This window comes from Trichechus manatus, unplaced genomic scaffold (assembly GCF_000243295.1).
Source record: "Trichechus manatus latirostris isolate Lorelei unplaced genomic scaffold, TriManLat1.0 scaffold00170, whole genome shotgun sequence".
Classification (NCBI taxonomy): domain Eukaryota; kingdom Metazoa; phylum Chordata; class Mammalia; order Sirenia; family Trichechidae; genus Trichechus; species Trichechus manatus.
In genome coordinates this window covers 4,738,337-4,763,032 of record NW_004444106.1, presented here as the reverse complement: position 1 = coordinate 4,763,032, position 24,696 = coordinate 4,738,337, and the positions used below count along the sequence as shown (strand labels likewise).

At 49.7% G+C, this 24,696-nt stretch overlaps 3 protein-coding genes across 6 annotated transcripts; 1 reads left to right on the top strand and 2 right to left on the bottom strand.

The window, feature by feature from the left end:
• Positions 1-64: 64 nt before the first annotated feature.
• Positions 65-4,090, bottom strand: AP4M1 (adaptor related protein complex 4 subunit mu 1). Its single transcript, XM_004386714.2, has 15 exons — positions 3,841-4,090; positions 3,650-3,738; positions 3,221-3,327; positions 3,045-3,141; positions 2,782-2,892; positions 2,608-2,688; positions 2,320-2,382; positions 2,152-2,218; positions 1,996-2,049; positions 1,565-1,671; positions 1,369-1,463; positions 1,037-1,081; positions 751-801; positions 500-611; positions 65-321 (listed from the first exon to the last, which is right to left on the bottom strand). The coding sequence occupies exons 1-15, from the start codon at positions 3,896-3,898 to the stop codon at positions 97-99; spliced, it is 1,362 nt and encodes a 453-aa protein (XP_004386771.1). The 5' UTR covers positions 3,899-4,090; the 3' UTR covers positions 65-96.
• On the top strand, positions 3,678-12,798 carry MCM7 (minichromosome maintenance complex component 7). 4 transcript variants are annotated; one of them, XM_004386709.2, is made up of 15 exons: positions 3,678-4,368; positions 5,554-5,630; positions 5,966-6,130; positions 6,314-6,438; positions 6,512-6,692; positions 6,978-7,115; positions 7,447-7,596; positions 7,804-7,918; positions 8,003-8,134; positions 8,351-8,434; positions 8,757-9,150; positions 9,429-9,512; positions 10,449-10,617; positions 11,392-11,501; positions 11,682-12,094. In XM_004386709.2, exons 1-15 carry the CDS (start codon positions 4,338-4,340, stop codon positions 11,881-11,883), a joined length of 2,157 nt encoding a protein of 718 aa, XP_004386766.1. In that variant the 5' UTR covers positions 3,678-4,337; the 3' UTR covers positions 11,884-12,094. The 4 variants fall into 4 exon arrangements, with proteins under 4 accessions (XP_004386766.1, XP_023596848.1, XP_023596846.1 ...); XM_023741078.1 differs by lacking the exon at positions 3,678-4,368 and adding an exon at positions 4,834-4,913 and having other exon boundaries at positions 11,682-12,040; XM_023741079.1 differs by lacking the exon at positions 3,678-4,368 and adding an exon at positions 4,972-5,260 and having other exon boundaries at positions 11,682-12,040.
• Positions 12,799-12,898: 100 nt separating this feature from the next.
• On the bottom strand, positions 12,899-16,253 carry COPS6 (COP9 signalosome subunit 6). Its single transcript, XM_004386708.1, has 10 exons — positions 16,162-16,253; positions 15,820-15,945; positions 15,146-15,277; positions 14,696-14,784; positions 14,530-14,592; positions 14,174-14,221; positions 13,975-14,089; positions 13,793-13,885; positions 13,593-13,693; positions 12,899-13,469 (listed from the first exon to the last, which is right to left on the bottom strand). The coding sequence occupies exons 1-10, from the start codon at positions 16,226-16,228 to the stop codon at positions 13,329-13,331; spliced, it is 975 nt and encodes a 324-aa protein (XP_004386765.1). The 5' UTR covers positions 16,229-16,253; the 3' UTR covers positions 12,899-13,328.
• Positions 16,254-24,696: the final 8,443 nt, after the last annotated feature.

Sequence of the window (24,696 nt, the reverse complement as noted above, 5' to 3'; positions counted from 1 at the left end):
TTCAGGACCCAGGACTTCCATCCCAGACCCACGGGCCAGAAGGCTGGAAAAGCAGATATCATCGTTTTCCTGTTGACAGTATCCTCGTGGGGACGCTCAGATCCGAATGACATAAGCATCACTGTGGCTTAGGTGTCGCACCCACTTGTGGGGGTTGGCGTTGCCGCAGGATCTGAGTGTAAGCCTGAGGAAGCGAACCTGGAGGCCGGAGCACGTGTGCCGGGGAAGTTCAAAGGAGAGGCTTGCAGGGCCCAGCCCTAGCGGAGGGGCCGAGGTGGAGGGCCCGTGGCCAGGAGGCCCAGAGAGGCCTGGGACATCCATCTGTGAGGAGCAGAGGTGGGAGGAGGGGTGCTGAAGGGTTAGAGAGGAAAGAGGGCAGAGAAGCCAAGAGGCCAGGTAGGAACAGTGCAGCAAGTGCATCGGGAGGGAAGGGCCAGGGGCTGAAAATGAAGGTTGGTGGGGCGCGGGGGGAGGGTTTTAAGAGAATGACAGCTGATACCTGGAAAAGGCCTGAGAGCTGAGAGCCTCCTTGTACCCGAGGCAGGTCCCAGTGAAGGGCTCCTTCCCCCAGCTCTGCCTTCTGATCTGGGCTGCTCAGCTCCTGAGAGAGGCTAGAAAGGAAGAGTACTGGGCTCAGCCCCCACCTTCCTTGGGGTGGGGCAGTTGTATGTACTCCGAAGCTCACACTCTACTCCCCGTTCTTCAGGTAAGCTGGTGAAACCGCCCGGCGCCTCATGCACGCACACTAACCTGACCACCCCTCGTGGCAGGGGAAAGTACAACCTGACATTGAGAGCTTGGCTGCAAAGAAAAAATGAATGAAGTCAGCCCCAAAAAGGTATAGTCACTTGTCCTCATCCTTTAATGTCACAACTGGAGTTCAGCACAGGTGCCACCCTCATCCCCTTCCCAAACTAGGAGCCTCTAGCTAAAAGAGATTCTGAGGCTGACAGAGGCATATGAAGAAGCAGGAGGTATCTTCGCCTTGTCTTCTATTCACAGAGCTGAACTAGGCCTGAACAGACCCAACTCTTACCTCTTTGGAGGTAGATCACATCGTAACTTCAGATAAACCTGAAGCCTGGGTGAAAGGGTAAAACACCTTTACTGAGGACATGTCTTACTGTCATCTCACCACTCCCCACCCAGACCTCCACGTATGGCTGTGTAATTGTGCCCCAAGGAGAGAAGGTGCCAAAATCCAGCCCAACTCCAGCAGCCAAGCCTTGCATACGTGGGGCTGAGTCCACTTGGCGGGGGGTATGCCTTTTTCTAATTCTCACCTATTATCACTACCACTGCCACCCCTCCATAATAAGCCTTCGGTTGGGTTCCAGAGAAGTTCTAGAACAAGGGGAATGATCTCACCTGCCTAAGCCTCGGTCCCACTGCACAGAGGGAAAGAGCCGGAAAGGGAGAGGGGAGGGGAGGTCATCTGAGAGTTGGTACCGCATTACAGTCAGCTAAAACCAGGGAAAAGCAGAGGTCAGTTTGGTCTCCTCACACCTGAACTGCCTCCCTTTCCCACGGTGGACAGAATATACTGGGCTACCCCTATCCTGACCTCCCCTTGAGGTGGCTGCAAGCAGAGGATTCGATGAGACTCAAACTCGTCCAGATGCACAGAGCTGTGAAATGAGACCTCATCAACCCGAATTCCTGGCCCATAACCTGCAAAAAGAGAAGACCCCTCTCCTAACCCATACTTTGAGAGAGACGAGCAGGGAGAGAGGGAGGACATGTCTTTAATACACCTAAATGTCCTTACCTTATTCTAAGATGATCCAGCTTTTCTATATGAAACCTTTGGCAGTGCCTATACCTAGGAGGGAGCCCTGGTGGCGCAGTGGTTAGCAGTTTGAATCCACCAGCCGCTCCTTGGAAACCCCATGGGACAGTTTTCCTCTGTCCTGTAGGGTCACTATGAGTTGGAATCGACCTGACAGCAACAGAATTTTTTTATACCTCGGAGAGAAAGACCCACTTTCTTCTCACCTCTCAGTTCAGACTTCCCCACACAAAATTCCTCTGTCAAGCCAATGCGCATCTCTGTTAGAAAACAACATGAGAAAAAATAACCAAACAACACCATACATACCACCAAGGAGCTTGTTGCTACCCAACCCTGGGTCCAGCCTGCAGACTTCTCACCAGAGCCACAGGGAAGAAAGCTCTTGAGTCGGATCTCTCCCTGCACATCCACCTTCAATAGTGAGCCCTGAGAGTAACAAGGAGGTTAATGCCCAGAATTTTGACCACCCCAACATGTTTCCCATATACCACCTGTCCTGAGCTCCAGGGCTGGGGAGCCAAACTTACATTAGATGCTATCAGTACAGACAATCTCTCGACCACATCCAAAAAAACTTCATTCTTTTGATTCTGAGGAAGAGAGGGAATTTGGTGGTTGGAGGCTGAATGGCCTGTGTTCTAAAATGGGTAGGCTGAAAGGAGTGGGTAGTTGAAGCTAGAGCCCTGGGATGGGGACATGGGGGTGAGGGAAGGGATACTAACGTCTAAGGGAAGTGGAAAGATACGTCTGAATCTTTGACTCTGGAGTCCCAGAAAAAAATTGGGAGAGTCTGGCCCTGTCGCTCCTTCCCTTACCTGGTCAGAGTGACTGGAGAGGACGGGGCGGCTGGCTGCACTGCTGGGGGCCACTTTGCTCTGTTGTGTCTCAGCCCCAAACTGTAAAGCACCCAAAGCAATCAACCCTCAGTTTGATACTCCTAGCCAACCTTCCTCTCTCCTCATCCTCTCTACCCACCGCCCTCCACTGACCAAGCCAACACTGCTGAGGTCAAAGAGGCTGAAGGGCTTGCTGACCACAGCTTCAGTCTGGATGAAGTTCCTCAGCATCTCCATGGATGTGGTCTGTATGTAGCCATAGTCCTATTGGTGAAGGAAGGAGGGTCTTTGAGTGGTCAGTAGAGGGAAGGGGTGATGATGAGGAGGGGAACTTAGCTTCCCAACAACAGGATCCCACATAGAGGAGTGGATATATCAGGAGAATGGGGACAAGGGAGGGAAATCCTTGAGCTCACCAACACTTCATCCAGTAATTCATAGACAAGAGCCACATTGCGGGAGATGGTCTCCTGGCCCAGGGAGCCACAGTAATCACCCAGGAGGGTGGCTAACCTGAGGCAACAGGAAAAAGTGTGCATATTCTCCTTCTCTCAGATCCCCACTCCCAGGTGCCCAGACCAGCCCTCCTCACCGGGACAGCAGCTCTAGGAGGCTGAAGGGAGAAACGTTTTCTGAAGTCGTGGCCACCAAATAGAGGCCGCTGTGTCTGATGTGAATAAAATGACGGTCATCGTGGTGCTGAAGCAGAGGCAGGAAAAGAGATAGCGATTAACTAATTTCACATCCTAGCTCCTTAACAGTAGGGTAACTTCGGATGAATATGAAACGTTTGTAAACCTCACCACCCTAAGGTGTAAACGGCGTTAATAAGAGTATCTACCCCAGCGTTCTGAGGATTGAGGCACAAGGAACCGTGCCTGGCATATTGTTAATACCTAACGAACTTCGGTTAATACTATCTGGGAGAATGTTCTTCCCAAATGGAAGCCCTCTCTGGGAGGGAGGAGGCGCCCACCTGTCCCTGCCACCTCCTACGGCCCCCTCCCCCGCGGGTGGTTACCATGACAACCGGGGACTCGTCTCCTGGCAGTCCCGTCAGCTTCCGGTAGAAGAGCTCGGCCACATCCCGGCCACCACTGTCCCCGCGGACTGACCGGGCAGAAGGACAGTTAAGAAGCTGGCAATACAGGCTGGCTCTGGGGTACTACTCCCACCAATTCCCTCCACCCCCGCCCTGCGGGTCAAGGATACAGTCTTTGTAGATGAGCGGGTCTCCTTTGGAGGACAGAATGAAGAATTGGGAAATCATGGCCGTTCTGGAGAGTAGACAAGACTGCGAAACCTCGGCTTGACCCGCCCTGCTGCCCCGGAACAAAAGGACGCGCGTGGGCTGGCCCTTTAAGAGCGACTCTCCTTCGCCCGCGCCAGCTGGGACCGCGGGAAACCGGGAGCCCGCCCCGCTTCGCCGGGACTTCCCCAGCCGACACCCCGCTTCCACCGTGCCACTCTGCCTAGGCTAGGCCGGTGATTGGCCGAAGCGGGGCGCGGCCGGGGACTGCAGCGAGTGGGAAGGGGCGACAGGCCTTCCTCTCCGATTGGCCCGCAGGGAGCGGCGCCGGTCACGTGGGGGGAGACGTTTCGCGCCAATTTCGGTTGCTCTACCTCAGTCAACCGCGCGGGCGTTCTTTGCTTTTCGCGGTGCGAGTTCCCGCAGGCCGCCAATTGCTCCCGCGCGCCCATCGGCAGAGATGGCACTTAAGGACTACACGCTCGAGAAAGGTAAGGGTCTGCAATCCTGGGAGGGGCGTTCTGTACGGGAAGCCTCCCGGGGCCGGGGTCGGCGGGCTCTGGGACGCGCGAGACCAGGGCTACGGTCGGGAGACGGCGAGGCTGAAGCAGACGGTGTCTGGGAGGCGCACAGGAGCACCGGGGTCGAAGGAGGGCAGATAACCCTCCCCAGGAAAGGTTGAGGTCCTGGTGGGGGTAGGGGGCAGATAGTCCGGCCGGAGGCTCCAGAGGGAAGGTCACGCCTAGACGAGACCAGGACCTCAGGTAACCCTGCTTGAGGGATTTTTCTTAGGGAAGGGGACCCCTGGTTCGCTTCCCGCCCCGCTTTAGGCACTCATGGATTCCCGCGTCCTAGCGAGACGCGCCGAAGCCCTGGGGGCGGGAAGGCCAGAGTCGCTGCGCGCCTGGATTGGCTGTCCTAGGCCATCCTCGCAGCGGAAATGAAGACAAGGCGGAAGTTGCGCGAGGTGGCTGGACGGAGTGTCGTGTGTAAACAGTGTTCTTCCGCGCGTTAGCCTCGGAGAGAGCGACCTAGGGTGGGGCGTGCCTGAACTAGGAGATTTAGCGGGAGGCAGAAAGACGAGACCGTAGTGTGGGACAGAGTGGCCCTTGACGTGTTGGCCAATCGCCGACGGGCTCCCGCCTTGGGCGGAGGAATCTCGGGCTGTGAGGCGGCTGGATTCTGGGCCCATGTGCTTCTTTGTTTACTAAGAGCGGAAGCAGTGGCGGGGAGAGGGAGTGGGTGGAAGACGGGCCTAGTGGCAGAGGTCCCAGGGAGAGCAGAAATTTATGAGACCGAGACAAAACAGGAAATCATATGGGTAGAAGAAAAGCTGAGAACCGACAGGCTTGTGTGGCGGGTGTGGGAGGCCATTGGGGAAAGGTACTGAGAGTTTTAATTATGGCAGAGACTGTAATTTCCCTGTGAGGAGGGTATTGGGAACTACTCTTAACTGTCAGGGCCTCTTCTCTAGTTGAAAACAGACTTGTGAAAAGGAGTTCTGCCCAGTTTTGGGGGAATTTTGTGGAGTTAATTTAGATACTTACATAACTAATTAGTTCTTAGATTTTGTTTTAGATTAAAGTGGGTTTCTTAGATTTCCATCAAAGGGATTTTCAGTTAGGTATCTGAAAGAAAGGAAGGTTGTTACTTATGATTTTACATTTATATCGTAGAAAAGGCTAAGAAGTTCCTACAAGAGTTTTACCATGATGAGGAATCTGGCAAGCAGTTTAAGTATGGGAAGCAGTTGGTAAGTCTTAGATGGAGAGAATGGGGTAGTTGCATAAGGGGCTATAAGCGGTGGCCAAGCTTGTTTCAGTAGGTAGATCTTTCTATAAGGGACACGTTTAGCATGGTACCGAATGCATGGTAAGTGAGTATAATAGCTATACTCATACTGAGGTGTTTTTACGAGGTGGGGGGTTGTTTTTTGGGGGCAGAGGAGTGGGTGTTGCTGTCTTATGCCGTTCTTTCTCCCTGTACGTGCCCAGAGATTGCTCTAAGCTCACAGTGATGGCTCTTCATGTGTGAATGTTGGTGAACAAGGTGAACTTGGCTCTGAAGTGTTATCTCTTCCCACCCCAGGTTCAGCTGGCTCATCGGGAACAAGTAGCACTGTACGTGGACTTGGATGATATTGCTGAGGATGATCCTGAATTGGTGGACTCAATTTGTGAGAATGCCAAGCGCTATGCGAGGCTTTTTGCTGATGCTGTACAAGAGCTACTGCCTCAGTACAAGGAAAGGGAGGTGAGTGAGTGGAGAAAAATGCAGGGCAATGGACTTAGGTTTCTGTCAAGAAGCTTCTCAGATAGTGATGTTTCTTTAAACTGGCAGGAAGAGGAGGTGATGACTTCTGTCTGGGGCCCTTTATGCTTCCTTCTTTTTCCATTCTGCTGCTCCGTTTCCTTGTCTTTCCTCTTCCTCATGTAGGTGGTAAATAAAGATGTTCTAGATGTTTACATTGAGCACCGGCTGATGATGGAACAGCGGAGCCGGGACCCTGGAGCTACCCGTAGCCCCCAGAACCAGTATCCTCCTGAACTCATGCGCAGATTGTGAGTGGCTTCCAGGGAATGGTGTGGGAGTTTGTCCAGCAGAACCCTGCTAATGGCAGTTTTCTCCTCTCAGTGAGTTGTACTTTCAGGGCCCAAGCAGCAGCAAGCCTCGTGTGATCCGGGAAGTACGGGCTGACTCTGTGGGGAAGTTGGTAACTGTGCGTGGGATAGTCACTCGCGTCTCTGAAGTCAAACCCAGGATGGTGGTGGCCACTTACACTTGTGATCAGTGTGGGGCAGAGACCTACCAGCCGGTAAGCATGGAGCATGGAACAGGAAGGCAGTCAACTCTTAGTAGTTTTTGTAAGAATTAATTTTGTGCATTTGTTTGTCATTTCCTATTTGTTATAAAACACTCGTGTGCTTGGTTTTCGTTCTTACCATGGTATGTAGCAGTTTTTCTGTTTTGTTACCTTGGTACCTGTCACTATTGATGTAGAATGGTTAAAGATGGTGTAGATGGTTCCACAGTAACTCAGTTGACTGACTGTAAAGGGCTCTTTTTCCTTGTCTTTGGTATTTCCTTTCTTACATCCTAGATCCAGTCTCCAACTTTCATGCCTCTGATCATGTGCCCAAGCCAAGAGTGCCAAACCAACCGCTCTGGAGGGCGGCTGTATCTGCAGACGCGTGGCTCTAAATTCATCAAATTCCAGGAGCTGAAGATGCAGGAGCATGTGAGTTTGGGGTATGTGGCCCAGGGTGGGTGGACTGGGTGGACAGGGAGTCTGCACAAACCCTGTAGTCACTCATGGAGTGAGAGAAAGAATGAAAGAGGAAAGAGCTGAGGCAAGAGAAGTCATCTAGAGCAGGAGGGAAATTTAATCTCAGCTGGAATTTTCTGATTGAGTGAGGAAGAGGTAAAGGAGGGGTCTCTGTTTTGTTTTTCCTGGAGGCTTGTCTGGGGCTGGCTAGGCTGAGCCGTGGAAGAGTGGGACGTCTAAGGAGGTGAGGTTTGATCATGTGGGCTTATGTTCTTTTCTTCTCGTGTATCCTTCCCTCCCTTAGAGTGACCAAGTTCCCGTGGGAAACATCCCCCGAAGCATCACAGTATTGGTTGAAGGAGAGAACACAAGGATTGCCCAGCCTGGGGACCACATCAGCGTCACTGGTATATTCTTGCCAATTCTGCGTACTGGCTTCCGACAGGTGGTACAGGTAAGAAAGGGAGTTTGATATGAGAAGGAAATATTTTTCTTTTTCCTTCTTCCACTCATTTTCTTCACTCCCAGCCGCAAGGAAAAGTACCAACAGCAAAACACCAAATGAAATACATAAAGGGTTTTGTCAGGAAATCCTTAGGGGCTCAGATGAGTGGGTAAGGTAAAGGGGTTTCATCCATATCCCAGCATTTTCTTGCCCTAGGGTTTACTCTCAGAGACTTACCTGGAAGCCCATCGGGTTGTGAAGATGAATAAGAGTGAGGATGATGAGGCCAGGGCTGGAGAGCTAAGCAGGGAGGAGCTGAGGCAGATTGCAGGTGAGGGGCAGGGGGAAGATTGGGATTTGGGTTTTTTCCAAGCCCCCTTTTTTTCCCTAGTGAGTAACTTCAACTCTCCTGTAGAGGAGGATTTCTATGAAAAGTTGGCAGCCTCCATCGCCCCAGAAATATATGGGCATGAAGATGTGAAGAAGGCACTTTTGCTCTTGCTGGTAGGAGGTGTGGACCAGTCCCCTCGAGGCATGAAGATCAGAGGTAAAGAAATAATGAGTGGGAGAGGTTCAGGGTGAATGAAGTCATATGGGAGGTCACAGAATAAGGGAGCTGGCATCTTGGCTTCATGGGCACAGGCAGGGCTTAGGAGAAATAATACTGGGCACGGGAGGAGGGTAGATCAAAAGTATTCTTCTGTGTTGTTGGACAACTTGCTCTGGGAGAATAGTCACTTGGGTCTTCCTTTCCTCCCTCCAGGCAACATTAACATCTGCCTGATGGGGGATCCTGGTGTGGCCAAGTCTCAGCTCCTGTCTTACATTGATCGCCTGGCACCCCGCAGTGAGTACTCTGACCCAGGGATGGGTGTACATAGAACCAGTGTTATTTATTCCTTGGGGGATTGGGAGGCAGGGGTGCGTGGGAAGAGCAGGTCTTGAGGAGGTTTAGTGGCAGGGGAAAGGACGTGTTGCCAGTGCTAAGACTCCCAAAGGTCTCCAGCTGCCTTGGGTAGTCCTGGGGTGGGCAGACAGAAATTCCAGGGCACACCTCACTTCACTGCTCCTGTTATGTCCTTTGTCCTGTTCCTCGTTCCCTTTCTTGCTTTTCCCTTTGTTTGGCTAAACATGCCTGCTTCTTTCCTCTTCCTGACCCTGCCATTCAGGCCAGTACACAACAGGCCGGGGCTCCTCTGGAGTGGGGCTTACAGCAGCCGTGCTGAGAGACTCCGTCACTGGAGAGCTGACCTTGGAAGGCGGGGCCCTGGTGCTGGCTGACCAGGGTGTGTGCTGCATCGATGAGTTTGACAAGATGGCCGAGGCTGACCGCACAGCCATCCATGAGGTTATGGAGCAGCAAACTATATCCATTGCCAAGGCGGGCATTCTCACCACTCTCAACGCACGCTGCTCCATCTTGGCTGCTGCCAATCCTGCCTATGGGCGCTATAACCCTCGCCGTAGCTTGGAGCAGAACATACAGCTTCCTGCTGCACTACTCTCCCGATTTGACCTCCTCTGGCTGATCCAGGACCGGCCTGACCGAGACAATGATCTACGGTGACGGAAGCTGAACACCCAAGGGAAACATCCCTTAGTGTAGTACTTTGTAGGGAGGGAGGTGATATCAGAAAACCCTTCTCTGCTCATGGAAACTCCAGTCTTCCCACCTTACAGCAGGGGGCCAGTCCTTAGTTCTTAGGAAATGGTGGCTCACAGCTGAAATGGTTATGAGGATTTTCTGGAAATTTTGTCCCCGCCACACTGGAGAAACATTGAGAGTTAGGGCACAGGGTATGTAGCACCAAAGAGTTATTACTTCCCTCTACCCTTCCCAGGTTGGCCCAGCACATCACCTACGTGCACCAGCACAGCCGGCAGCCCCCAGCACAGTTTGAACCTTTGGACATGAAGCTTATGAGGTAGGAGAGCTGGGTGAGGACTGGTATCTCATTCAGGTCACCAGCGTGTGTTTCTCCGGAAAAGCTTTCAGTCTTTAGATGTGTATTTCAAACTCCACCTCCTGTTCTAATGTCACCTCCTGTTCTAATGTGTTATGAGTACAGTGAGGAAACACTGGATTGGTCTCTAGGTCCACTCCTGAGTCTGGTCATACTGTCTGATCCTCCAGATGAAAAGGAGGTGTCAGAATCCTGCCTTTCACACCACCACTGCCCTGTCGCAGGTGTGGCAGGTACAGATTTTAGACAAAGCAAGATCCTGCTTCATGGATACTTTACATCGCTTTTTGCTTGCTGGTATGAGAGCTCCTAGTGAACCTGGTTTTTCCTTCATTCTGCTTAACCCAGTCTCTGAGTAAACAAACTTACTTCTGCCTTCTTTAGCCATGTCATACGCCCCAGAGGCATGTGTGACAGGTAGATTTGTCTTGTTCATACAAAGGCCATTTTCCTGAGAAGTTGAAGATAATTTGAAATTTACTGGGGCGTATACTGTTTGAAAGGAGCCCTGGTGGTACAGTGGTTGAACACTTGGCTGCTAACCAAAAGGTTGGCAGTTCAAACCCACCAGCCACTCTACAGGAGAAAGATGTGGCAGCCTGTTTCTGTAAGATTACAGCCTGCAAACCCTATGGGGCATTTATACTGTGTCCTGTAGGGTCGCTGTGAACTGGAATTGGCTTGATGGCAATGGGTTATACTGTTTAAAGAAATCTGTCAGTGATATTTAGGCCAAGCAAATGATCATTTACTAATTTGTCTTTCCTACTTAAAAGTATCCCCTCCCTACTAAGAGTTTTCTTAAATGGGTAGCCCTCATGCAGAAAAAACAAACCCACGTACTCACTCCACTCCCATCTCCCTCTTTCTGCTTTCCCATGATCCCTCTTCCCACAGACGTTATATAGCTATGTGCCGTGACAAGCAGCCCACAGTGCCAGAGTCTCTGGCTGACTATATCACAGCTGCATACGTTGAGATGAGGCGAGAGGCTTGGGCTAGTAAGGATGCCACCTATACTTCTGCCCGGACCCTGCTGGCTATTCTGCGGCTTTCTACTGCTCTGGTGAGTGTCTGGTCCCTTTTGCTGGAGAATGGTCTTAACACTGGCAACCTGCCTTAACACTGTTCTCTCTCCCACTTGCCTCCTCCCTCCCACCCAGGCCCTGCCGGGGCTAAAGTGCTGACAGTGCAGATAGTGGTCCTCTCCGTGCTACCGCACTGTGGGTACTTGCTGCTCCGGTAGGGCATGCACGGCGTCCATGGAGGGAAAGGCAGCCTCCCTGCTTCTCCAGCCTTACAGAGGGTGTGGGTGGGGTTCCTTTCACTCCCGTGTCCTAGATCTTGTACTGTAAACCTTCATTTGCATTCTCACGTCTTGGACCTTAGTCCTGGGGGCTCCAAAGTGCTGTTCGTGCAGGTAGTGTGATTACCTGACCTACTGCTGAGCTAGCACTTCCCGAGCCCCTGGGACACAACCTCTCCGCCAGTTGCCTTCTTGGCGAAGCTCCCCAAGCTCCATCTGTCATGGTGGGGAGCCCAGTGGAGTTCAGAAAGGTCTGGTCTCCCTCACAGGACAGCTGAACACCGGGACTGGCCAGTGTTGAGAGGCGGAGACTTGGGCAATTGCTGGACGCTGCCCTGGGCATTGCACTTGTCTCGGTCTGACAGTGCCGGCCCAACACTGCGGATGTTTGGGGGTGATACAGGGAGGGGGCGGTCTCTACTCTTGTAAGCAACATGGGTTGCCCAACTTTTCTTAAAGCTGGAACAAGGGTGTTCCCTGACTTTGTTCCATTTCCCTCCTCTTGTTCCCATATCTACCCTACCTCCTTCTTAGGCACGACTGCGAATGGTAGACACAGTGGAGAAGGAAGATGTGAATGAAGCCATAAGATTAATGGAGATGTCAAAGGACTCGCTTCTAGGCGACAAGGGGCAAACAGCTAGGTAAGTAGTTTAATGAAGGGTGAGATCGGGTCACCTTGAATTTCTTGAGCAGACTTATCCTCGTGGCTTCTGTATCCATGTGTGTATGAGGCTGGCCTCAGAATTCTAACGCTGACCACTGTCGCTGTTGGTGTTCTTGTTTATACCCAACCTTAAAACATCCACCCTTGTTTCCTGTAGGACCCAGAGACCAGCAGATGTGATCTTTGCCACTGTCCGTGAGTTGGTCTCAGAGGGCAGAAGCGTCCGGTTTTCCGAGGCAGAACAGCGCTGCATATCCCGAGGCTTCACACCTGCACAGTTCCAGGCGGCGCTAGATGAGTATGAGGAGTTAAACGTCTGGCAGGTCAACACTGCCCGGACACGGATCACTTTTGTTTGATTCCAACCTCCTTGGACACCAGGGTCCACTCTGCACAGTGTGCTAACCTGCTCCTTTAGAAGGTCTGATGATGCCCTTGAGGAGAAAGGAGAAGTAGCCCCTTTCCCCAGTGCTATACTTCGTTTTATCCCTTTTGCTAATAAAAGTGTTTGCAGATCACCACCTTCTAATCTGGGCCCATCTTCTGTTAAAACAAGGTTTTGTGGGTTTTCTAGATTCATATTGTTCCCTTTTATGCCTGTTCTCTTCCATTCATTCAATAAATCTATTGAGTAAAGCACCTACTCTACATGCCAGGCACCGATGCAGACACTGAACATGCAGCCAAGAAGTCCCCGCCGTACAGAGATGACACGTGGGCTGGATCACTCCGCTTTTTGAGATCTCCGTCCTGTTTTAACTCCCTTCCCCTATTTAGTCTCATTTATCGAGCCTTCTACTATTGCCAATCACTGTATCAGGCTCCAGGGGAACAAAGCCACCCTGAAACACAAAGGCAACCTTACTCCTTTTGCATTTCTTACAATAGTTCCACCAGATTATCTCATTACTCCTTAGTCCCCAGCTCCTACTCCAGGCCCTGTTTAGGGAGTGCTGAGATTAAGGGTACTAGAAGGTGGCATGTGGAAATGTGCCTGGCACCAGTCCATTCCAAATCATAGCAACCCTCTAGGACAGAGAACTGCCCCATAGTTTCCAAGGAGCAGCTGGTGAATGTGAACTGCTGACCTTTTGGTTAGCAGCTGTAGCTCTTAACCACTGGGCCAATAGCAACCCCAGAACACTTCCTCGCTTCCAAATTACAACTAATAGTACCTCTACCTCAAAGGGTGAGCTCATATGGATAAGCACATGCATCAGTACAGAAAGCAATAAATGTGAGCAATAATTGAGAAGCATCCCCCTCCTGGCACTTCACAATGTCCATATGGATCCAGGCTTTGAGTTGTCCCCAGTAAGAGTTAAACCACCCCCCACTTCTTTTGTGAAAAACACTGGATTAAAAAAATTAATGTAGCTTGGAAAATCAGTCCTTTATCACATTTATAGGGTCGGCCTATGTATGCTGATGTCATAGGGTGACTTAAAAGAACACATATCACTTAGGTGGATGCAGGCAGTCTTTGGCTCAATATAAATGTCCACCTGACTGAGCATGGGTCACTTTGAGTGCCAGTGAACTCCCATCACCGAAGGTTGTCAAGAGGAGCTGATGATAAAAAGGGATTCGTGCCTCTAAGCAAAGTTGGAATGAAAGGCTTCTTTAAGATCCACGCTGAGAAACCTGTGTGGTGCCTGACAGAGAGGACACAGCCACTGGAAGGGGTGCTGAGGGGCTGCTCCCTTTTTATTAATGACAGAGGTTTCTCAAAAGGGAGTGTAGCTCCCCTCCCCTTTGGGACAGTTGTCTGACCCCTGTGCAGCATCCTTCAAGTATCCTCTCATCAGAAGAAGAGCCCCCGCATTCGCCTGCCGATGCCTTGTCGATCATAGAGGACGTTGAACTTGTTCACGAACTGGTTCATGGTGTTGCATGTTTTGGTGATGGTGCCCAGGTAAGCCATGAGCCCCACGTCATTGCATTGCTGGGAGGGAACAGAAAGAACCAGTTCCTCAGGGGATCCTTCATGTTATGCTCAGGGAACACCCAGAGTCCCACATCCTGCATGCAGAAAGCCCCACCTCCCCATCCTGGGTTTCACACTCACGTCATAAAAGTCTGTCTTGAACTTGTCTGTGCTGAGTACAGGGAGGCAGTGGCAGAGAGCATAGGCCTCTCTCAGGATCTCATGGTTAAAGGGGACCTCTCCTAAAGGCACAAAAAACAGGCTGCATTAATATGGAGGCCGTCAATGCCTCAGGAAACAGACGGAAAATTGTACAAGTGCCAGGGAAGCACCTGTCCTACCCGCTTCAGAGGCCTTGACGTACTCCAAGATGAGCTTGACGCGGCTGTGCAGCATCTTGATGGCGCTGTGCTGTGCTATCAGGTGTTCAGCCACTGCAGGGACAGCGAGAGGTGAAGGTTGAGAAGGCCTGTGGCCCCCCTTCTACCCCTACTTGCAAGAAAGCTCCGCCAGTCTCCATTACCAGTAGAGTTCTCTCCGCTGCCTGTGGCTGTCATTCTGGCCACATGGTCTACACCGATGCGTTCAGCTTCCTCTGTGGCCAGAGTGTAGGTCAGCTCAGCAAACAGCATTGTGGCCTACAGAGCAGAGTACCCCACAGAGGGTCAAAAGCAGGAAACAGGCCAAGAGCAGGATCTGAGGGTTGAAGGGCAGGGTATTACCTCTCCATTGATTATATCAATGACAGATTCAAAAACGCTGACGGGAAGCTGTAAAGAAGAGATGGAGAACAGTTCTAACATCGAATGTGCCAAGAATTGGGCTGGGCTACTTCACACAGTTTGTCTTTTAATCCTCCCAAGAACCCAGTGAAATAGACATTATCTTTTTACATATGAGGAAAATGCAACTTCGGTGTTAAATGATTAGTCAAAGTCACATAGCTGCAGAATGGAGCTTCAGCTCTGGCATTGCCCAATAGAGAAATAATGTCATGCAGTAAATAACGGGGGATGAAGCTAAAAGACAATCATAGACAGGCATGACTAAAAGTGGGCATGGGGTCAGTATTACTCACATCTGTATGCTTGGTCATAGGGTTCAACTTAAGAAAGAGGGGACTCTCAATTATCTCACACACCTGGAAGAGCAGAAAGAGGGACCAGAAAGTCAATGCCCTATCCCTCCTCTTCCCCTCATTCTCTATTCTCTGCCCCGGCATGCACACGTGTGAGCGTGTATACCTGCTTATGGACGTGGATGTCGGAGGGGTCAGGCGGCCCCCCTGTGGTATACCAACCCAGAAACTCCAGCTCCTTGAATACCTGTTTAACTGGAGAGGAAGGGGCCAAAGTACATAGTATTTCTTTAAACCATCCTTCCTTAATGTGAAGCTCCTGGTGTACTTTCACCATCTGCTCCCTTCCTCCCTCAAATCCTAGCTTGGTTTAGAATAATACTTCCTCTATCCTGTCTTCTCTCATCCCTTACTTTTTTTGGGGGGGAGGGGCGTGTAACCTGAATGTGTCCTTTTTTCTGAGATCTCTTCAGCTACTCTCATCTTACTTCCCCTGTTCTCATCCCATTCTCCTGTTTCTTTCTTCCCAACCCTATCCATTTCCCCCCCTCCTATCTTCCCCACCACCCTTTGCTTTTACTCCCACTCCTTTCCCCCACGTCTATTCCCCTCTCACACTGCTCCTCCTTGGTGTAATAATATTCCTTGTCAATGATAATCTTCTCTTCCACGGTGTGGGACAGCAGTTCAAAGGAGTTCATCACCTCGATATTTCGGCCCTCCTGCTTCCCGATCAAAGCCCCAATCACTGGGGGGAGAAGACACAAATTAAGTGAGTACAGGTAGCCCCTGACTTATGATGGGCTCAGTTCTGACCACTCAGTCGTAAGTCGGTTCTGACGTAAGTGGAATACCTCTTTTTTTTTTTTTTTAGTTTTCATTATTATTGCATTTTATTATCAGTACCTTTATAAATCATAACATTGAACATCTGTGAGTGAACATCTGAGAATGATAACATCTGCAAATTACGAGCTGCAACATTGTCTGTAATACATATTACTAACAATAAGATGTACAAAATAAAAAAACCAGAGGTCCTAAATGCCGTTTTGTGGTAACTTGAATCGTAACTCGAATTCGATGTAAGTCCGCGACGACCTGTATAAGGAATCCCAAAACTTTCTCTAATCGCCTGAGGTCAGTATGAACCAAGTATTGGGAAAGCAGCGATTTGAGGGAGGGGGAGTTGGCCTCAGTAAAAGAAAGGAATAGTTAACACGGAAAAGTCCACCATTTGGGGAAGGTGACCAATGGGAGGAGGATCGGAGAATTATGCCGAACACCCACCCTGCATAGGCCGCCCCTCCTGGGAGCGCATGCGGATCCAATGGTCTGAGATGTTGAGAATGACAAGGGGATGAAGAGCGACGGAGACACTCCCAGTCACTCCAGAAGCCATCACGCTGGGGACTACTAAGGGTGGAGAGAAAGGAGAGAGAGTCAGAGTCCGGGCCCCACGTTCTTCCCTGGAGATGGGAGTGGAGGACGGCAGAGCCCCGGCCCTACATCCCCCCTGATCCCAGGGTAAGATGTGGCCGTTCTGTCCTCCTGACTTCTCCCATGAGTCCAGAAAGGTCTCACTGCACCCGAAAGGGTGTCTCCAGAAACCGTCCCCGCTGGGCCCGTTACCTGATGCATCCACCTCCATCCCGGTGCTCCCTCCGGTCCCGTTCGCAGCAGCTCCCGCCGCCGCCATTTTCCCCGCGCCCGCCAGCCTTGGCCCCGCCCCCTCCTTCTCGGTTTCCGTACGGACCAGCTGCGCGTGCTCAGTTGAGCGTGCCTGCTCTGGAAGAGGGTGAGTGGTCGGCTTGGCGGTCCGCAGCTGCGCTTCTCACCCGACCATTGCGGACAGTGCTGGCGGTCCTTTGAACTAGCAAACCCGGAGGCCCGCAAGGCGCCGGAGCCCGACGGATTTTCGTAGACCCTGCCCCCGTCTCTCGCCAGCAGGTGACCTTGAGTAAAATTGAGATGAGAATGCCTAGTTCTTAAGGCTGTTGCAGAATGAATTAAATGTCATGTTTTTGCCCTCAGGATACAATCCAAACAGTAACCACTGTCCGCAAGGACCTGCGTGATCTGATTCCTGCCTGCCAGTCTACCCTCACCTCATACTTTTCTCCCTCTTGGTCACTCCGACACGCCCGACTCATTCCCACCTAAGGGTTTGTTCATCACCGTTACCCCCGTGATGGCCCTGTATATAACCAAAGCGATATCTGACACAGAGGCACCTAGATACTTTTTGGAATAATTTGAGGTGGAACCTGGTCTCAAGTGCTTCTATTTGCATGTCCTATCTTGCCTCCTTCCAGATATTGGCACTACATTTTTTCCAAACCCTCCCAACTTCCTTCTACCCGCCATCCCCTCCAGTCTGTGAAAGCTCACCTGGCAAACCTCCTAGCCCACTCCAGCCCACTCCTACGCCCAAGCAAGTTGTATACACAGCTGCCCCTGTCTAGCTGGCACTTTTAGTATGCATCCATACCCCAACCCAAAGTGTAGACTCCTAGAAGGCAGGTAGAGACCCTCTCAGGTGCCCCTCTTGTGACCCTGCAGAGCCTAGTCTGGTGCCCAGAACCAGCAGGTACCAGGAAATGTTTTCTGGTGATAATGGTGATTTGCGGGGTTGGTCATCTCTCCATTTAGGAGTCTGGAAGAAGGGAAGTTGAAGGGCAACAACCCTCAAAGGAAGGAGGCTGAAAAATCCTGCAGGAAGAGGAGTCTTCTGGCCAAGGGGAAGTTCAGAAAGAGTTTTTTTTGCCTCTAATCCCTCGTGAATAACACCCCCACCCCCAGGTGCCCATCAACTGAGAGGGTTGTTGGAAAAAAAAATCATAATATGCCTCATTTAGGAAAAATACGCTCAGAAAAATGTTACTCTTTTAAGAATGGTAGACAGCTTGTAAGGAGTAGAGTGCTTGTCAGCTACCGTGAAAGTTAAAAAAAGACAAGAATTATTCTAATGTTAATAAAGTTCATAGCTGTGTTGTTTCACACATTAAAGAACTCCTTTGTCTTTTAGTTGTTTCAAATGCTTTGGAAACATTATACAACTCATAAAACAGTGGTTATTGAGGAATTTAAGGATGACTTTGAAACTGAATCAGTTGATTACATATGCTTCAGAAGTAAGCTTACTAAGCCTTTCTTAAAAGTGCATTGTATTTTTAAAAACTTCAGAAAACTCAAGTTGAAATTATGGTGTTAAGACAGTCATCCTTAGGTTCTCTTCCTATCTTAAAACAAAACTAAACATAACACATCGCTTTGTTGTTTTGTTCACTTTTCCTTCCACAGGGTGAATATGACTGTGGGAAGGACAGGAACCCTGCTGGTGGGGAAAAGAGAAGAGGATCTGCTCAGAAAGAGCCCAGACTGGGTGGGTCACCAATTGCTTTGAGCCTGTGGTGTTGCCAAGAAATTGTACCTCTTTTGGGTCAGTGGTTATCCATCAGTCATTTATTCAACAAATATTTAGGAGTGTCTACTATGTGGCATACACAATTCTTAGTGGTGGAGATACGGCACTGAACAAAGTTTTGACCTCATGGAGCTGATATCCAGAGGCATAGGGGTGCTATTTTCATGGAAAACTTCTCACGTAAAGTTTGAACAGAGTCCTAAACGGAGTGAGGGAGCAAGGCAGGATGATAGCTAGTGGGAAGAATGTTCCAAACAAAGGGGACAACTGCAAAAGTCTTGAGCCAAGAGAATGTATGGTGTGTTCCAGGAATAAGAAGAAAGTCAACAGCTCGATCTAAATGAATGAGAGAGAATAATAGGACATGAAGTCAGACAGGTGACAGGGTTAGGTCATGTGATGCCTTATAGGCCATTACAAACACTTTGGCTTTCAGTCTGAGTGAAGTAGGAAAACAAACAAACAAACAGATTATTTGAACAGAGGCATGACATGATTTGACTTAAGGTTTTAAAGGATCACCAGGGTGGTGTGTGGAGATTACAGTGTAGGGGGCAAAGGCAGGAACATGGAAAAGCTATTGTTATAAGCCAGGTAAGAGATGCTGGTAGCTTGGTCAAGGGCAATAGAGGTGGAGGGGAGGAGATGAGCAGTTATCCACATGCCTTCATGCACATTAGAAAAAGGCATCCTGTCTGGAGCTCCACCTATCTCTTCGCCCAGCTGCCTTCAACAGGGTACAACCTGCATAACCTACTCAGCAGTCCTGTAAGTCGTGGTTGAATTCAGGATATATTTTGAAGGTAGAGCCAATAGGATTTGCTGACCCAAGGACTCTTGGGCAGCAGGAGAAGCATATGAATCTATATCAGTCAGATTGCAACAAGGTTTTGCCGGTCCAGTATCTGTCCACATATGAAGGACTGGCTATTACACATTATTTTTTCTATTTTTGAGCATGTGGACAGGGATGACAAACCCAGTGTGACTCAGACAGACCATCTGATGGTTTTTCCCAGCTGCAGTGCTGGATCTAAAGGACAAAGAGAGCATTAATTGATCTTCCTTCTCTGCACATTCTGGGGTTTAAGGTATTCCCTCTCCAGGTGCTGGGGTTGTTGTTCTTGCTTCATAGCCACAAAATTGGTCTGTCACATTCAAGTAGCTGTAACTTCACTTTTTCTCCAATCATCCCTGATTTGTATGTGTGAGACAGCAGCATTTTTACAAAATTTACAAAGACCCATTATATCCCCCACCTTTACATGCACAGACCACTTTAGGGAGAACTGGAAAGTAGTGTACTCAATCAAGTGGTCATTGTCTTCATGATCTAGGACCACGTCGATCCAACAAAAGAATCCCTGTGGCAGAATCAGAATTAAGCTTGAATTCCCTAAGCCCCCTTTTGACTGGGCTGCACCCAGAGGGTGTACTAACCAGGTTGGCCTGGCGTAGCCATTAGGGAAAAAAAGATGTATCATACCGGAGAGTAGTCAGGGTGGAATCCTAAATTCTCAAAATAAGTATAACCTATCACCTCTTTCATCTTGATCATTACCCAAGAGGTGGCCAAGAGGAGATGGGGTGGCACCTCTCTTGACAGACAGTGGCATTCAGTGACCAGATCATCTTACTAAGGTGTGCAGAGCAAAAGAAGACGAGAGAGGTGGAGTTGATTTTAGAGGAGGCCATTCCAGCACTTGGCAACAAGATGTTGTGGATGGTAGGGAGTATGGAATGTCCATCAGAAACCTTGACAATTGGCCATTATTGGGTGGCCTTTGCAAAAAAAAGGTGCACCATTATCAGAGTGGAGAGGATCTGGAAAGCCTAAAGCACGAAAGAGTAGTTTCAAAGACCAGCAGGATGTGGCCTGAGTCAGTTGATAGGACTGGAACAGGGACACCACAACCTGAAAAAGTGTGAACAGAGGCAAGGCACCTAGAGTAGCCCCTAGAGGGTGTCAAAGGTCCGATATAGTCAATTTACCAGGAGCAGAAGGGGGAAGTTCTCATGCAATGTGGCTTCTGGGCAGTGCATGATTGATCAACAGCTTGGTGCCAGTCAGTCTTAGCAGAGAACAGGCTCCTACCATGGGCATCTATCTACATGAGTGACCCAACTGTCAGATTGGCAGCCAAGATTTGTTTCCACGGTTCACAGCCCTCAAGAAGGTGTCTTTAATTTGCGTTTCTGTGGTCTTTCAGGGGGTTGACCAGTTAGACCATTGGCAACAGCCCAAGTGAGTAAAATGCAGCAAGGTTTGTCAAAAGGAGTATTGGCCAGACTTATGAGAACAACCTTAAGTTCTGCCTACTGAGCAGAGCAACAATGTCTGCCTTCAGTTTTCCATAGCAGCAGCTGCCCAATATGGATACCATCAAGTTTCAACTTAGCTAAAACAGCAGTGAACTAGGCTCAGACATTTAGGGGAACCTCTGAGAACCGAGGACCCCACTGATCCACGTCTTTGCAACACCAAGATTCTGCTAGGGCCAGACTAGCTGTGCTCTTGAATTTCCATTTGACTAGCAAAGACTTTTAGGCTTTTCCCACCTTGTCAGGTTCGACTTGACTGGCCCCAAATGGGGATATCAGGCTACAGTTACAAAGCCTCCAGGAGTCAGGCTTTCAGTCTCAGTACCAAGAGTTGTTTTATGAAAGGGTGTACCTGGTGGCTGTGTCAGGAGGTGGCACTGTTGTGCAGGGAAATAGTTTCTCTGCATGAGCTGGCAACAATCAAGTTTTTAAGTAAAGCTGTGGTTCCCCTTTCTCTTCCCGGGAATCTGTATTGTGTCGACCCACAAGAAGCAAAGAGACACTGGGCTCCAGCATAAGATGTGCCATTGGTATCAACTGAACTGTGTCCCCCAGAAAGCTATGTGAAGTTCTGACCTCTACGCCTGTGAACATGACCGTGTTTGGAAACAAGGTTTTGAAGATGTTATCAGTTAACATGGGGTCATACTGGAATAGGGTGGGTCCTAATCCAATCCGAGTGGTGTCCTTAGAAAAGAGGGAAGAGGCACAGACACACAGAAGGACAATATGATGCTGCAGCTGCAAACTAAGGAACACCTGGGGCCACCAGAAACTGGGAAAGACAAGAAAGGATCCTCCCCTAGAGACTTCAGAGAAAGCATGGCCGTCAATGCCCTAAATTTGGACTTCTGGCCTCTGGAACTGTGAAGAAATAAATTTCTGTTTTTATAAGCCACCCGCTTTGTGGTACTTTGTTCTACATAAAAGCTATAGAATTTTTGCCACAGGTGAAAATAACTATCTGCCAAGTAAGTTGACCTCACCTGCCAGCTTGCCACCCCCCCGCCCAACACAGTGCCTATGTTCCAGCTTGCTCTATGTATATGGCCTTTCTTGCCATGGTCTTGTGACTCCCACAAAATGACTGAGTGGGACTATGCAAATAAGGTGCCTATAGCCCACCAAGAGGATTGGTCAGTTCTGCCATCTACTAGGCTTAAAAAGAGCCAAACCCACAGGCTGGGGGCAGGGGAACCTCACTACCATCAAGAAGAAGAGCCAGGAACGGAGCATGTCCTTTGGATCCAGGGTCCCTGTACTGAGAAACTCCTAGACCCAGGATCAGAGCCATAACACTGGAGACAGCGTGAGATGGCGTGAACAGTGAGAACCAGGAGACCAGCATGAGATAGCTACAGTGGGCTTCCTGGCCCACAGCATGCGGTGGCTGCAATGGGCTCACCAACCTGTGGAGTGACAGAACTGAGCACCCTCAGGCAGGAGGCTTCCTAGTGGAGTGGGGTACCTCTGGGCACTTATCCGTGGAGCTAAAGAGCTGTAACACTTGCCTGAGCAGAGCAGAGGCCAGGACTGAGCAGGGTAGAAGCCAGGCTTGCCTGCCTGCAGGCACAGGGAGTAGGAGCTGGAAGCTGTCCTGATGGATGAGAGAGATTGGAAGCTGTCCTGATGGATGAACTGTATCCTGTCTCCTGAGTTGTTTCTGTTACTTCTAAGTTGATCCTAATCCTGAATTGTAACCTGTTACTTCCCTAAGAAGCCCCATAATAGTGAGTATGGTCTGTGAGTTCTGTGTGGCCATTTCAAGGAATTACTGAACTCACTAGAGAGAGAAGTAGAGAGTGCTGTGGGAGGGACAGCTGGTGTTAGAATTGGTAAAAAGGTTGGAGAGTGGAGATGTGTCTGATCTCTACCTCGTAGGGATCAGCTTTGGGCTGATACTGCTGGTTCTTCTCTCTCCTTCCCCTAAAGTTAGAGGATCTCTGATGCTACCACTTTACACGGCTGAAGGCCTTCCTGCTCTGTGGCCCTCAGTGGAGACCATTTCCGGATATAAAAGTATATTCCCTCCTTCCTTAGTCTCAGGGAGGCCTATATTGCAGAGACAAGAAGGTGTGGCTGAGCCCCTAATTGTGCCTCCAAATGTACATTAGGGTCCTTTGCACATGCTGGTAAGTAGAGGGAGCTTGTGTGCAAAGACGAGAGAGTGGACTAGACCCACAGAGGAGAAGAGCTGAATCAGATTGCTTAGAGCGGCTGCTTTTCCTGCAGTTTCCATGAGCCCCAAATCTGATTTGCATCCTGCCTTTAGCCCAACATTCACCCTCCCTTCCTCCAGTTTACACCTAAATTAGTCTGGAGAGCCTAAACTATAAGAGCTGATGAAGTACTGGACTGCAGTGTTAACAACTCCCTGGTGCCTAGAACTTCCATGTTCCTAGGTAAGAAGCAATCAAACTGAAACCCCCATAGCTGCTGTTGCCATAGGGATATAAACTGTAAGGTGGGATACAAAGGAATTAGCACAGCAATTCTGCTCAGAGGATAAGGATTGAGATCCCCTTTTATTCCACAGCTTGTAGAGAATGCTATCTCCTCACAGAAACTTCGGGCATTTGGTTTAGAGGTCAAAGAGAACTACAGTATCATGCAACGAATTCCAATAACTACTAAAAACTAACTGGAGTGTCCCTCTTTCAGTCTGGGATGCAACTAGCATTCCCCAGTTGGATCCCAGATTGCCATGCTCACACCTACACACCTGTAATAGAAGGACGCCTAGATTTCCAATTTGTCTCCTGCCATAGCTTCAATCTGTTCCTCTTTATGTGTCCAGCATCCGTAAGTACTTAGATGCAGGTCTTGAGTCCTCTTTGGTCCTATATTGGGATGTTGGACAGGAGGTGCCAGGTGATGAGATGAACTGGCCTGGATGTTGAGGGTTCCTGAGCATGAGGCTACAGAGAAGCTCGTTGCTCCTGAGCTAACCTTGGTGCTAGCATAGGATCAATCTCGCCCTCAAGGCAGCAGCTCTTCCAGGCCGGTAGCTCTCTTCCCAGAAAATCACTCAGTGAATGCAGCTCCCAACCAAACAGGTTAAAGCTCTTTTTTTCTATACTGGCCACTTCCAAGGGGTGCTAGACTGCCCTGGAGTGGTAAGGATGGGGCAGGTTCCATGCCGGTTGTCCTGTAGGCATGGGGCTGCAGCTTGGTTGAATCTCTCCCAAAGGAGGTACAAACTGCATGCCTAACACATTATTCCCCAAGCCACGTTTGGAGTGTGACCACAGAAGCTGGTAATCAACTCCAGCAGCTTCCTCTCATGCCAACTACCCTTTCCCACCCACAGCAGTTCTTTGAGGGAAAGGAACTAAGCTTGGGGAGAGAGCTTTTCACCATAGCCCAGTGGTTCTCAAAGGGGTGAGGGGTCATTTTGCCTCCCAAGGGATACTGGACAATGTCTGGAGACATTTTTCGTTGTCAAACTTGGGGGGTAGTGCTACTGGCATCTACTGGGTAGAGGGCAGGGCACTACTACCCTACTAAACATCTGACTATGCACATGACAGCCCTTCCCAACAAAAAAATTACCGGAGCCCAGATGTCAATAGTGTGAGGTTGAGAAACCTGCGAATGAGCCTGAGCCCCAGGTGTTACAGGTTCATGCGAGACCTTCTGCTTCACACACACACAGGCCTGGAGAGGGCCAGCTCCAGTACTTGCCACCCCGGAAAAGCATTCCCTCTCTTCCTCCTTCCCTGAATGGCCCTGTCTCTCTTCAGAGGCCCTGTGCCCTTTCCTGCCACTGAGCCCTGGTTCACCTTGATGGATCTCCCTACTTGGAATCTCAGGAAATAGGCACTGATGGAGGGTCAGGGCTTCCCGTGCAAACTGGTCCACTTATTCCCCCTCCGACCAGCTCTGTGGGATGAGGGAGCTTTCACTAAGCCACAGGATAGAGGGAACGTATATTTACGTTTACGTAACTAAGGGAGACCACTCCTGGGAGCCTTTGCTGAGCAAAGGCCGGTAATTCTTGGGGATTTCTGTCCTCCAAACACCACCTCTCTTTTTTTTATTATTAATTTTTTTATTGTACTTTAGATAAAGGTTTACAGAATAGTTTCTCATTAAACAGTCAGTACACATATTGTTTTATGACATTGGTTAACAACCCCACGACATGTCAACACTCTCACTTCTGGACCTTGGAGGACCTTTTTTTTTTTTTGGTGGAAATATTCATAGCCAAAGATACACCATTTCAGAAATTTCTACGTGTACACTTCAGTGACATTGATTACATTCCTCTAGTTGTGCTGCCATTCTCACTATCCCTTTCCAAATTATTCCATCACCATTATCTTCAACTCGCTGCCCCCAGGCTTCCCACCAAACCCCCTGAGTTGCTGCTGTCAATTTGATCTCACATAGATGATTCTTTTTTTTTTTTTTTT